Source organism: Vigna umbellata, chromosome 7 (assembly GCF_029865625.1).
Source record: "Vigna umbellata cultivar VRB3 chromosome 7, Vumbellata_1.0, whole genome shotgun sequence".
In the NCBI taxonomy this organism is placed as follows: domain Eukaryota; kingdom Viridiplantae; phylum Streptophyta; class Magnoliopsida; order Fabales; family Fabaceae; genus Vigna; species Vigna umbellata.
In genome coordinates this window covers 8,286,467-8,297,572 of record NC_142171.1, presented here as the reverse complement: position 1 = coordinate 8,297,572, position 11,106 = coordinate 8,286,467, and the positions used below count along the sequence as shown (strand labels likewise).

The 11,106-nt window shown below is 29.9% G+C and overlaps 1 protein-coding gene across 2 annotated transcripts; it reads left to right on the top strand.

Annotated features, from left to right (window-relative positions):
- Nucleotides 1-3,743: 3,743 nt before the first annotated feature.
- LOC148195095 (uncharacterized) lies at nucleotides 3,744-8,394 on the top strand. 2 transcript variants are annotated; one of them, XM_088094100.1, is made up of 5 exons: nucleotides 3,747-3,987; nucleotides 4,132-4,158; nucleotides 4,413-4,535; nucleotides 5,396-5,702; nucleotides 7,202-8,392. In XM_088094100.1, exons 1-5 carry the CDS (start codon nucleotides 3,929-3,931, stop codon nucleotides 8,003-8,005), a joined length of 1,320 nt encoding a protein of 439 aa, XP_087950226.1. In that variant the 5' UTR covers nucleotides 3,747-3,928; the 3' UTR covers nucleotides 8,006-8,392. The 2 variants fall into 2 exon arrangements, with proteins under 2 accessions (XP_087950227.1, XP_087950226.1); XM_088094101.1 differs by lacking the exon at nucleotides 4,132-4,158 and having other exon boundaries at nucleotides 3,744-3,987; nucleotides 7,202-8,394.
- Nucleotides 8,395-11,106: the final 2,712 nt, after the last annotated feature.

Here is an 11,106-nt window from a genome sequence, read left to right as displayed (position 1 = left end):
GACCGTGAGTAGAAATGGGAGACCCAATAACAACTAATAAATTAACACGTACTAGTAAAGAATTAGGTTTTTAATGTGTTTTATATAATTGTATCTTAAAATATTCTTTTTTTTCATAGTTCAATTGCAACACATATGATGTTATTAGGGAAATCAATTGTTAAGGCTAAAAATTTTGGATGGTTGACATTCAAGGTTTGGTATTTTGGTCCATATTTTCTTATAATTGTTTTATTCCAACGATATTCCTCAATTATTTATAATTATGATGACATATTGTAATGTAATAGACAAACCGACTCATATGAGTGTGCTTACTACGTAATGCATTGGATGATGATAATTATTAGTGCCCATATTACATATGGCTGGGAAACGGTAATATTTGCATTGAATCAAATATTTTCCTCCATTATTTGGAAATCATATACACTAATTGAAATCATTGTATTTTTGTGTAGAGCTTTAAGACTCCTTCTCCAATTCCTAACAAGTCCATTCATTAGATACGGAAAGTTTGTGCAAAATATGTAATAGAACTATACAATAGTATGTAATTGTTAGGATATAATAATTTGTATATTAGGATATCATAATTTGTACATTATATTGATTTTGGGTTATAATTATGTTTTTGTTTAAAAAATATATTATAGTATGTTTCTGTGTTGTGGATACTAGTTTTGATATGCAAGTATGTTTCTGTGACATAGGATGTTACAAAAATAAGAATCATATTTAAAAAAACGCAAACTTAGGCAACAATTATGACAAAAATTGAGGAAAAAAATTATTTATGGCCTCGATTCTTGGTGCAACCGAGGCCAAGGATGCTTAAATTAAATAATTATTTTAATTCAAATTGGGTCTATGGCATCGATTGTAACAATAACCGAAGCAAAAAAACCTTTGGCAGCGATTCTACAAACAATCGAGGTCATAGAACCTATCAAGGATCTATGAAACTGTTGTCATAAATCCTTAACCCCCTTGCCCCCTTTACCTCGTCTTAATATTCATCAGTTTTTAAATTGTTGTCAATTATTGAAAACAACTAATGTCACATCTTTTCACTGCACTAGTGACACTTCTTGGTATTAAAAAGCTAAACAACAATCTATTTATCTTTCTTTGGAGCTTAGAGTTGAATCTTGAGTCGCTTAACACGCGCAAAGGCATAATAAACCTTGAGTTATTGTCCAAACTTGAGCGGTGGTGGTGAGACCAACCATCTTGGTCAAAATGGAATAATACATGGACATAAGCATTCAGGTGAGAAGCAACTGATCTTGTTATTCATATTGTTGAAAAAGAGGATTGAAGCCATTATTAATGCCACTTTTAGGGGTTGTGTATTTGATAGGTACTCTTAATTCTCCAAGAATTGTTGAAGTTGTAATCCCTTCAATATAGTTAGGACCTATTGTTGCCATATGTGGTAGTTAACATCATCTAGCTTAAGAGAAATGGGAGTATTCAAAGTGTGATGTTGAAATATGGGTGTATATGAATTTTCATAACTTGAACACGTGAAAAATTTTAAGAAGCATAACATATCTTGAATTTTATCTAAACTTTAGCGGTAGTGGTGAGAGCAACAATCTTGATTAGAATGGAAGAAGACATGGACCTAAGCGGTCAAGCGAGAAGCAACTGATCTTATTGCTTATATTGTTGAAAAACAAGATTAATAATACCGATGACGACATTTTTAGGGGTTGGATATTTGAAAGAGTAATCTTGATTCACCAAGAATCCCTAAAGTTGTAATCCTTTCATGGTAGTAGGACCTGTTGCTTCTATATGCGGTAGTTATCATCATCTAGCTTGAGAGAAATGAGAGTATTGAAATTGTAAGGCTGAAATATGGGTGTAAAAGAATTTTCAGAATTTAAAACTTAGGAATTTTGAGTGAAAGCCATGGTCAAAATCATAAGGCTCTAAATACCATGTTAGCAAAGGGAAAGAAAGAGAAAGAGAGAAAGTGAACGAGAAAAGAAAGAAAGGCAAAAGTTGTATAATTATCAATAATGAAAGGCTAAAGCAAACAAGGAATAAATATAGGCAAAAGCCAAAGACTTAGAGAATTGGTTTTGCAGTTGTGTTAGTTACATTAAGACACATAGTCTATATACATTATCAGGTTTAAGATCCATTAGATTAATACACCATTAATGTGTATTTCGAGAAAGGATCACCTAGAAGATACATCATCAATGAGACATGGACCCAACTCATAAAGGATTAACACCACATCTAATCCAAAATCTTAAGGTAGTTTATGCTCTTCTTTCTTATACAATACTTAACTTTCTCGTTTTTACTTAATATATGACTTAGAATCATCCTTATATTTTCAACAATCATGAACTAATATTATAACTCCACCAAGGATCTTAAGACCAAATTAAATTGAAACCAATAAGTTTACATGATTTTTTCAATAATCACTTCATCAATGATGTTAAAGGTGGTTATATCAAGGACAAGACATTCAACTTTCTTAAAATATTAGTTATCAACTTAAGTTTTAAATTCTCAATCTATATATCAAGAGAATTTCATCTTCACGTACCTTCTTCATAAGGAAATGCCTCAAATAAATTTTACCAAGCTATTTTCAAGCTAATGATTTTTTGTACTCTTCCATAATGACAACTTTGTTAGTCTAATTTGATTTATACAATTATGACGTTCCTCTATTCTTAAGAAAATAATGCCTATACTATTTTTTAATACAAAATTCTTTTTTAATTTCATCTGTGATTACTGAAAACACTACCCATGCCATGTAACGAGCAATTAAATGGTCGTTTGTCCAATTTGACGGTAAGCCTTTAATTGTTACAATTTTACAAAAATGGGGACCCAATTGAGACGACAAAAAGAAAGAGGACTTAATTGAGATTCTAGGGCCAAAATAAGGATCTACAGAGACATTAAACCTTATTTATACAATACAAACTATTAATGTATTAACAATGTACTTTATAGATTAAATAAATATTGATTTATATTAACAGTAATGTTATATTAGTATTATTGATATTGTTTATATTGAAGATCTATTATAAAATGTATTTTAATTATATTATTTTAGTTACATTATTTTTCGAGTTCATATTTTGTATTGTCTTTTATTGAATATTTAAAGTATATTTATGTTGGGATTTTAGAAATATTTTTAATACACTTTTAAAAAAACATGAGAGGATTTAAAAAGTGGAAAGAAAGAAAATTGGGAAGTGTAGTGGTAAGCAGTAGTGATGAAAAAAAAGGTTATGGGATTCGTAAGAAAGAGGGATAAAGTGAGATGAAAGCAAAAGCATGAAAAGATAGGGAGAAAAAGAAAATGAGCATAGCAGAGAGAAAAAGAAAATTAACATTATTTGTGCTATTTAATAGAATGGACCACGTTAATGCAAATTTTACTAAACAAAAACCAATTTGACATAGACCAATTTGACACACTTTTAATTAAAATTGAAGACAAAATAGGCTATTAAAGTTAAAAATTATGATGATTGGATTGGTGTCAGCCAAGCAACATTTGTAACACAAAGTTGCTTTGTTAAGGAAATCGCCATTTTCGGATTCGAGTCAGAAAGTGGAAAAGGGAAGAAAAGAAAAAAGAAAATGAAAAAGAAAAACGATTTCGATTATAATAAAAAGTATAAATTGTAAGAAGAATTAAAAATAAAATTTGTATTTTGTGGTGTCGTTTTCTTTGATGGTTTATGTGGAAACAAAGAGACAGCAGTGATTAAATTGACTTTTGGTCTTCGCCTTTTGAACTATGCTGTTGGAACTTGTTGCTTCTCCCATAAAGTTCTTTCTTTGTTGGATTTAGATTGAAGAAGAAGAAAAGAAAAGAAAAAAGAAAAGAAAAGAAAAGAAAAGAAAAGAGATTGAAATTAAGAAGCAAAGAATGGGATGGGAAGAACCATTTTACACTCTCTTAACCAACTCATTCACCCTTCTTTCATGGTAAATCCAACTCTTCTCTCTTCTTCATTTACCAGTTATTTCTAAATTTATCTATGATCAACCAAATTTAACACTTCAGTTTCACTTTCTTATGTTCTTATTCTCTTACGATTGTGTCTGTTTTGTTTTTCTTACACACTGCAGGCCTCCATTTAGCTTGCTTTGTCCATTGTAAGTATATGGTACTCAGTACTCGTAAATACGATAATGAGAACAATAAAGGAAAAATACCCCCATTTTGTTGTTCAATTGCATTACTCTTTAATTCTGTGAAGTATTCGCTGTTCTCTTTGGGGATGAAATTAATTGTATTAAATTGTTGCAAGAATCAAATTGGATGTTTCTCTTGGCAAAAATATAGCCTTTTTATTCTGAAAGTATGACAGATGTATGTGTTTGAGATTGGTTCCTAATTATCTTTTCAGGTTTGTTTCTGTTTGTGCAATGGAGAGTGATTCTCGTTCCAGCAAGCAGCGATGCCTTACTTTTTGGGTTCTGTTTTCCTTGTCAACAATTGTGGAATGGGAACTTTCAGTGTTATTTAACTGGTATTTTCTTTTTTACTGAGAGTTCAATTGATAATTTGTGAAAATCTAAACAGTATTTAGTTTACATTAATCATTAAACTATGCTCACTGATAATTTCAATTCAAACCACTATAATCATTCTTTTGTCATTTCTCCTTAACTCTGATACAGTCACTGTACATTTTCCTCTTGTGATTTCAAAGTCCAACATTCTCTTCCATAGAGTAATGTGACAGTAAAACTTTCCTTTAAGCTTCGTTGGTACTTTGTGATCACAAATAATTCCTAGTTGTTTTTTTTTTCATTTTAACCACTCAGCTGGTATCACAAAACATCTTCATTAGTTTTAACATTATTTTGACTTGAAAAGGAGAATGATTTTTATTATTATTATTCACATCTATTACATTTTCCTTACTTAACAACTTAATCTTTTAAAAGGAAATAATAAAAAAATATACTGAACAATAAGCTAGAAGATTTTATAGATATTTTCTTAATTCTACAGATATTTTCTTAATTAGGAAGATTTTCCTCTAATTACAACATTTTGTATTCTTGATATACTTAAACATGTAAACTCTTGGTATGCTATCTTTTCCAATTTTACCTTCCAAGTTACTGCAATGTGCATATTTTGTTTTATTCCTGCTATTCAACTTATGTCTCAAAATCTCAAATTAGAAGTTAACCTCTTCCCTTATTCTTCAATTTGATTGTAGAGTTAGCAAAGAAAGAAAACATAGTAAGAGTTCATCCTCTTACAATCACTGTCTGCTGCATGGAACCAAACATAACTTGCACTGATACTTGAACATATCCTCATCTTTTGGTTTTCTACTTCAATTTATTCTCATTTTTAATTTTCCTGATTTTACAGCCTCCCATGGTGGCCACATCTGAAATCCATAGCCACTGTCTTGCTGTTGATGCCTTATGTTGGTGCAGCACCATGTGTCTACAGATTCCTAATTAGACCCTACTGTTCTTGGACCCTATTTACAAAGATATCAAACATCGTCAGTGAGAAGGGCACAGATTCTGAATCAGATGAGGGTGCTAAACTTTTTGATGTCTCTGACCAGACAATTACATCAAGTCAAATACAGGAAAAGGAACTTGTTGATTTCTATTATCAGACAATTACGCCAAGTCAAATACAAGAAAAGAAACTTGAAGCATGTCAGGTATTGCTTTCAAGTATTGCAACCCATCTGATAATATTAAGGTTTTAGCCATCTTTTTGCTACTTCTAATTTCTGAATTTATCTATGAACCCAAATATGCAAATGTCATGGGAAACGTTCACTGTAATTATGTTTCATGTTTGTTTATATGTGTTAGATATATTAAATTGTTAGATATTATCTTTATCTTTTATCATTAATTAGTTTGTTATTATTTTTATTTGTATTTTAGATTTAGTCCATATTTCTTCTGTTACTCTATGTGTATATTCAATCTTGGGAAGATTAAACTCAGACAATTTTTACTGTATTGAACATGGTATCTAGAATCTAAAGTTCTTTCAAAAAATAATTTTCTTACTCTATGTGTATATTCAATCTTGGGAAGATTAAACTCAGACAGTTTTTACTGTATTGAACATGGTATCTAGAATCTAAAGTTATTTCAGAAAATAATTTTCTTTGTCTCACCCGCTACTGGCGGCAGCAGCAGCGTATGTCATCATCGTTGGAGTTCTAATTTCGACCAACGACGGGTTTTGATCTTCTTGGCCAAGTGACCACAATGTAGTTAACGATGCCTTCATTTGAGCGCTTTCAGCGTGTTTTGAAATTGTGGATCTACTCCCTCTTCTATCGTGTATGGTGGCACGTGTCATCTCCTCTTAGGCAGGGTAGTGATTCACATTTTTGAGGTCATTCTTTTTCCACTTTCAGGTTTGTCATGCATGGACGCTTGTCCCGTCTCCTCTATGGCAGTGATTCAAAGCGTCAAGGTCACCTCTTTTTCTTTCACGTGCCTTGATTAGAAAATCTTGGACTTTTAGGGTTTATCTCTCTCCTGTTCATCCATGGCTTCTTCATCTACTGTCTCTTCTAACTTCTCTTCCAGGTGTGTCTGACCCGCCCATATATACTTTTTCTCCAATTGCAATTGTTAGTTTATTTAACAATGACCTCTTTATCAACTAGAGTTCCTTAATAATGATTTGCACGAAGAGATTTATATGAAGTAATCTCTTGGATTTGTTGCTCAGGGAGAGTTTCCTGAGTTGGTTCATTGTCTTCTATATCATCTTCGGAAATCATTAATAATTTGGTATCACGTAAAAAGATATATTTTCATTAAATTTTTATTGATTATATTTATAACAAACTTAGTAAATACGATTTGTGTGCACCAACTTGATGGGAATGTTAGATATATTAGATTATTAGATATCTTAGATAAATATCTTATTTTTATCTTTTATCTTTAGTTTGTTTGTTATTATTCTTTATTTGTATTTTGGACTTAATCCATATTTCTTCGGTTATGTATTCAACTCAAGGGAGATTAATCTCATATATAATTTTTACTACATTGAACAATATGCAACAGTCTACAATTAGGTGTCTGCTTCCTGTTCATTCCTCATCATATTTTCTCACTCTAACTCTAATGTGTAATTGTCTGAATAGACATTGACAGATTTCCCCTAACAAATTGTTTGCATCAGGATGATAGTGCAGGTTGTGACAGAACTGAAAGCAGTTATGCAAGGATAACTAGAAAAAAACTAGTTCAGAAGGAATGGAGCTGTGCTTTATGTCAGATTAGTACTACCAGTGAAAATTGCTTGAGGGCACATCTCAAAGGGAAGAAACACAAGGATAAGGAAACAGAGCTAAGAGTAGAGTTCCATGAAACAAATAGCAAAGACCTGTTATCCTCTACTCAGAAAAGAATCAAAGGTATGGTTCTGATAAGGAATCTGAACCAAATTGCTAACATTCTCAACCCAGTTTCCAGATCCATAAGATGGTGTGAGTGGACAAAGCCAAAGTTTGGATGGACAAAACTAAACACTGATGGTTCTATCAACAGAGATAGTGCCAGTTTTGGAGGGCTGCTTCGTGATTATACGGGTGAACCAATATGTGCTTTTGTCTCTAAAGTGCCTCAAGGAGATGTTTTCTTGGTTGAACTGTGGGCCATTTGGAGAGGCCTTGTTCTTTGCTGGGGCCTTGGGATCAAAGCAATATGGGTGGAATCAGACTCCATGAGTGTTGTGAAGACAGTCAATAGAAAACAGCATTGTCCAAAAGCTGATAGCTATTTGAAACAAATCTGGAAACTATTGAAGAAGTTTGATAAATATCAAATTTCTCACTCATGGCGTGAAACTAACAGAGCAGCAGATCATCTTGCTAAGATGGTTGTTTGGGGAAATGATGTGGTTTTGTGGCCAGTTGATTTTCCACCTACCCTTTGCAGTATCATTGAAGATGATGCCAGAGGAAAGAAATACCTCAGACGATGAGAGAATGTTAGCAACACTCTTTTGAAATGAACAAACTCTCCTATTGGTTAATGTTTTGTAAACTATAAACTTTAAACAATTAGAGAGAGTATGTTTCTACATGATGATGATATCTAACTTGGGTTAGTATCAGATTGCCATTTGAATAGAGAAGAAACAAAGTTAGAAAAGGCTGAGTTACAGTTTCTTCTTCTATTTGGAGGTCAGTTAACATCACTGTTTTAGACTCCAAAAAAGTTCAAGATTCATATATAGTGTTGCTACCACTGGCCATTAACATTGTTAAAAGTTGTAGATACTAAACTTTTTTTTTTACTGCTTTTGATGTTATTGTTGTGATCTCAGTTGTCTAAATATATGAGCAATGTATGTATCCTTAATTTTCTCGTTCAAGTAAATGGTTAATCTTACTCATAAAAGTTGTATTTTGTCTCATTAGTCTACAAAATATAAAAAAATAAGTAAATAACTTCTTGTCTCATTAGTCTAAAAAATAGAAGAAAATATGGATTTTTAGGGTTCATGGAATCCACAAAGTTAATCACATGTTTTTTCATTTTGTATTCTAATGTTTTTATTATAACAAAGTGTCTTTATAATAGAGACCAAATTGAAAGCGGTATATTTTAGGGATTTAGAAATAATCCTAAAGTTCAAAGACTTACTTGAGATTTACTTACACTAAGGTAATAGTAATATAAAATTTTAGTGACTAAATTCAATATTAATTTGAAATAAATAACATGACTAAGAAAAATAATGTTTAGTTGAAACCCATGCTATTCATCTTGGAAAAAAAAATATGACAAGTAAGAAGAAAAAAGTTATAAATAATGAGAAGTTTTGGTCTTAAAAGTGTAGAGACAAAAAATTTCCAATGTCTAAAATAATAATAAAAAAATCATGATTTTATATGGATTGGGACTTATGATAAAATATTTCATATCAGCCAACTTATTTGTAAAAACTATAACGAATAAAAGTCTAAAAGTATTTCTTTTGTGTAATAAACATATTAAAGTTTTTAAGTTTTTTCGTTATAAATCAGTCTAAACATGTCTATTTAAATATTACAAATAAATCTCGAAAGTTTAATAGGTTGGTTGTTATTTATTATTCTATTACTATTTATTATACTCTCCAAATAAATATTAAATATTACAAATAAATCTAGAAAGTTTAATAAGTTGATTATTATTTATTATTCTATTACTATTTATTATATTCTCCAAGTAAATATTATTGTAATAGGAACATAAACTTATGGTCCATGTTGATTCTATAAATGCAATTAGTATTTTTCAAAAAATTAATATGATCGAAAGTTTTCTTATTAACCCACTATAGATACTTCTGTTCCAATCCAAAATTTGAATGACATCGTCAGGATCAATCACTATACATTATCTCCTTTGAAACATAGAAGGTTTTGTCTTTAAGGTTTTGTTCACTTGAATGGATTTGGAGGAGAGTGATTGAGAGGATTTGAGAAAATTTGAAGGTAAATGAGAGTGGATTTGAAAGTAAATTTTTTTAATCTGTCACCATCAATCAAATATTACATTAATTCTCACAAACTTTACTTCCAAATCAACAAAACAATTTATTTTTAAATCTTCTCAAATTCCTTTAATCACTCTTCTTCAAATTCATTCAAGTGAACAAAGCCCTATTGAATGATGAAAGGAAAAAGAAACATTTAAAATATACTTGATTTTAACTCCTAACCAATGCAAAAGTATTAGGTGGGGGCAGAAACAATATAAAAAATATAATTTTACGGAGATAAAAATATATTAAGCCATACGTCTGAACATCACAAAAGACATTATTTAGAAAATTGAAAAAAAAAGGATAAACTATTTGAAAAATAAAGAATGGAGAATTATTAAGCAGAAAGCTGACGAGACAAATAACCTAAAGCTGTGGACCAAATTAATAGTGTTTATTCATTTAATTAATTTGTGAACATAATAATAGAGATTAAAAGCATGATTGTAAGTAACTAATTAAAACATCCACAGATGGAGAAAGAAAGACAAGGAATAATAAACTGAGAAAAGGTTGACGCACTCAGAAGTTCAAAAGTTTACAACTGAAGCACACATAGTAATGAAAAATTTGTTGTCATTGCATAAATTGATAGTTAAAATTTGTTGTCAGTGTAAGTTTTGTAGATTTTATACTCGAAGTTAATCATTATTAGGTATGGTAAATTTATTCTTTTTTAGTGACTAATGTAAAAATTATAAAGTTTCTTTAAGTTCTTAATATATTACATTTTTTCCCTCACCTTACTTTTAAGCACTTTAAAATTTATATTTTCTATAATTCATTAATTATGACAGTGAAACAAAAAGAAGAATAAAAAGGATTCAGTGACTTTTTTAAAAAAAATCACTTAATTTTAATTAATTTTACTTTTTAATTGGTGTTTTTTATATTTTTTAAAAGAAATTAAAATTAATCATTTAACATATAAAGAATGGATAAAAATTAACTAAGTTAGTGACTTAAAAAAACAATGCTTTTCCCATCTATAAAATATAAGAGTGGATAAAGACGGTTTAATTTAAAAAGCCAAATAGAACAATTCACTGTATGCGTGTATAACTCAAGAGTTAAATCACAGCAAAGATTTCAACTTCGTTATTTAATTATTACTGTGATTATTTTAATTATTTGATTATATATATATATATATATATATATATATATATATATATATATATATATATATATATATATATATATATATATATACACACATATATATATATCCACTAACTGAGAAATAGGTGGGGGAATAGAAGGCTTATTTTTTACAGTTGTTCTTTCTCATCGCTTTTACGTGAGGACAATTTCTTTCTTCCCGTATCTTCATAAATTTTTGCCCGCAACTCTAAAAAAATTCTAGTTTTATTTTTTTTAAAATTGCACAATTTGAAGGTTATAAATGAAAGTAAAAAAATTACAGTGTCTTGTAAAACCTCTTTAGACTGTAACAGTGTTTGGATAGAGTGAGATAAAGAGCAAAAGGTAATAAATTAACGTCAAATTTTATTTATTTGGTTAAAGAGAGAAAGAAGGAAGATAAATTA

What these genes read in the sequence shown, in the direction of transcription:
- LOC148195095 (XM_088094100.1), top strand. Translation starts at nt 3,929, where the DNA reads ATGGGATGGGAAGAACCATTTTACACTCTCTTAACCAACTCATTCACC. An exon ending in TCATTCACCCTTCTTTCATG is followed by an intron (nt 3,988 to 4,131) that starts GTAAATCCAACT and finishes TACACACTGCAG; the next exon opens with GCCTCCATTTAGCTTGCTTT. An exon ending in TTTAGCTTGCTTTGTCCATT is followed by an intron (nt 4,159 to 4,412) that starts GTAAGTATATGG and finishes TTATCTTTTCAG; the next exon opens with GTTTGTTTCTGTTTGTGCAA.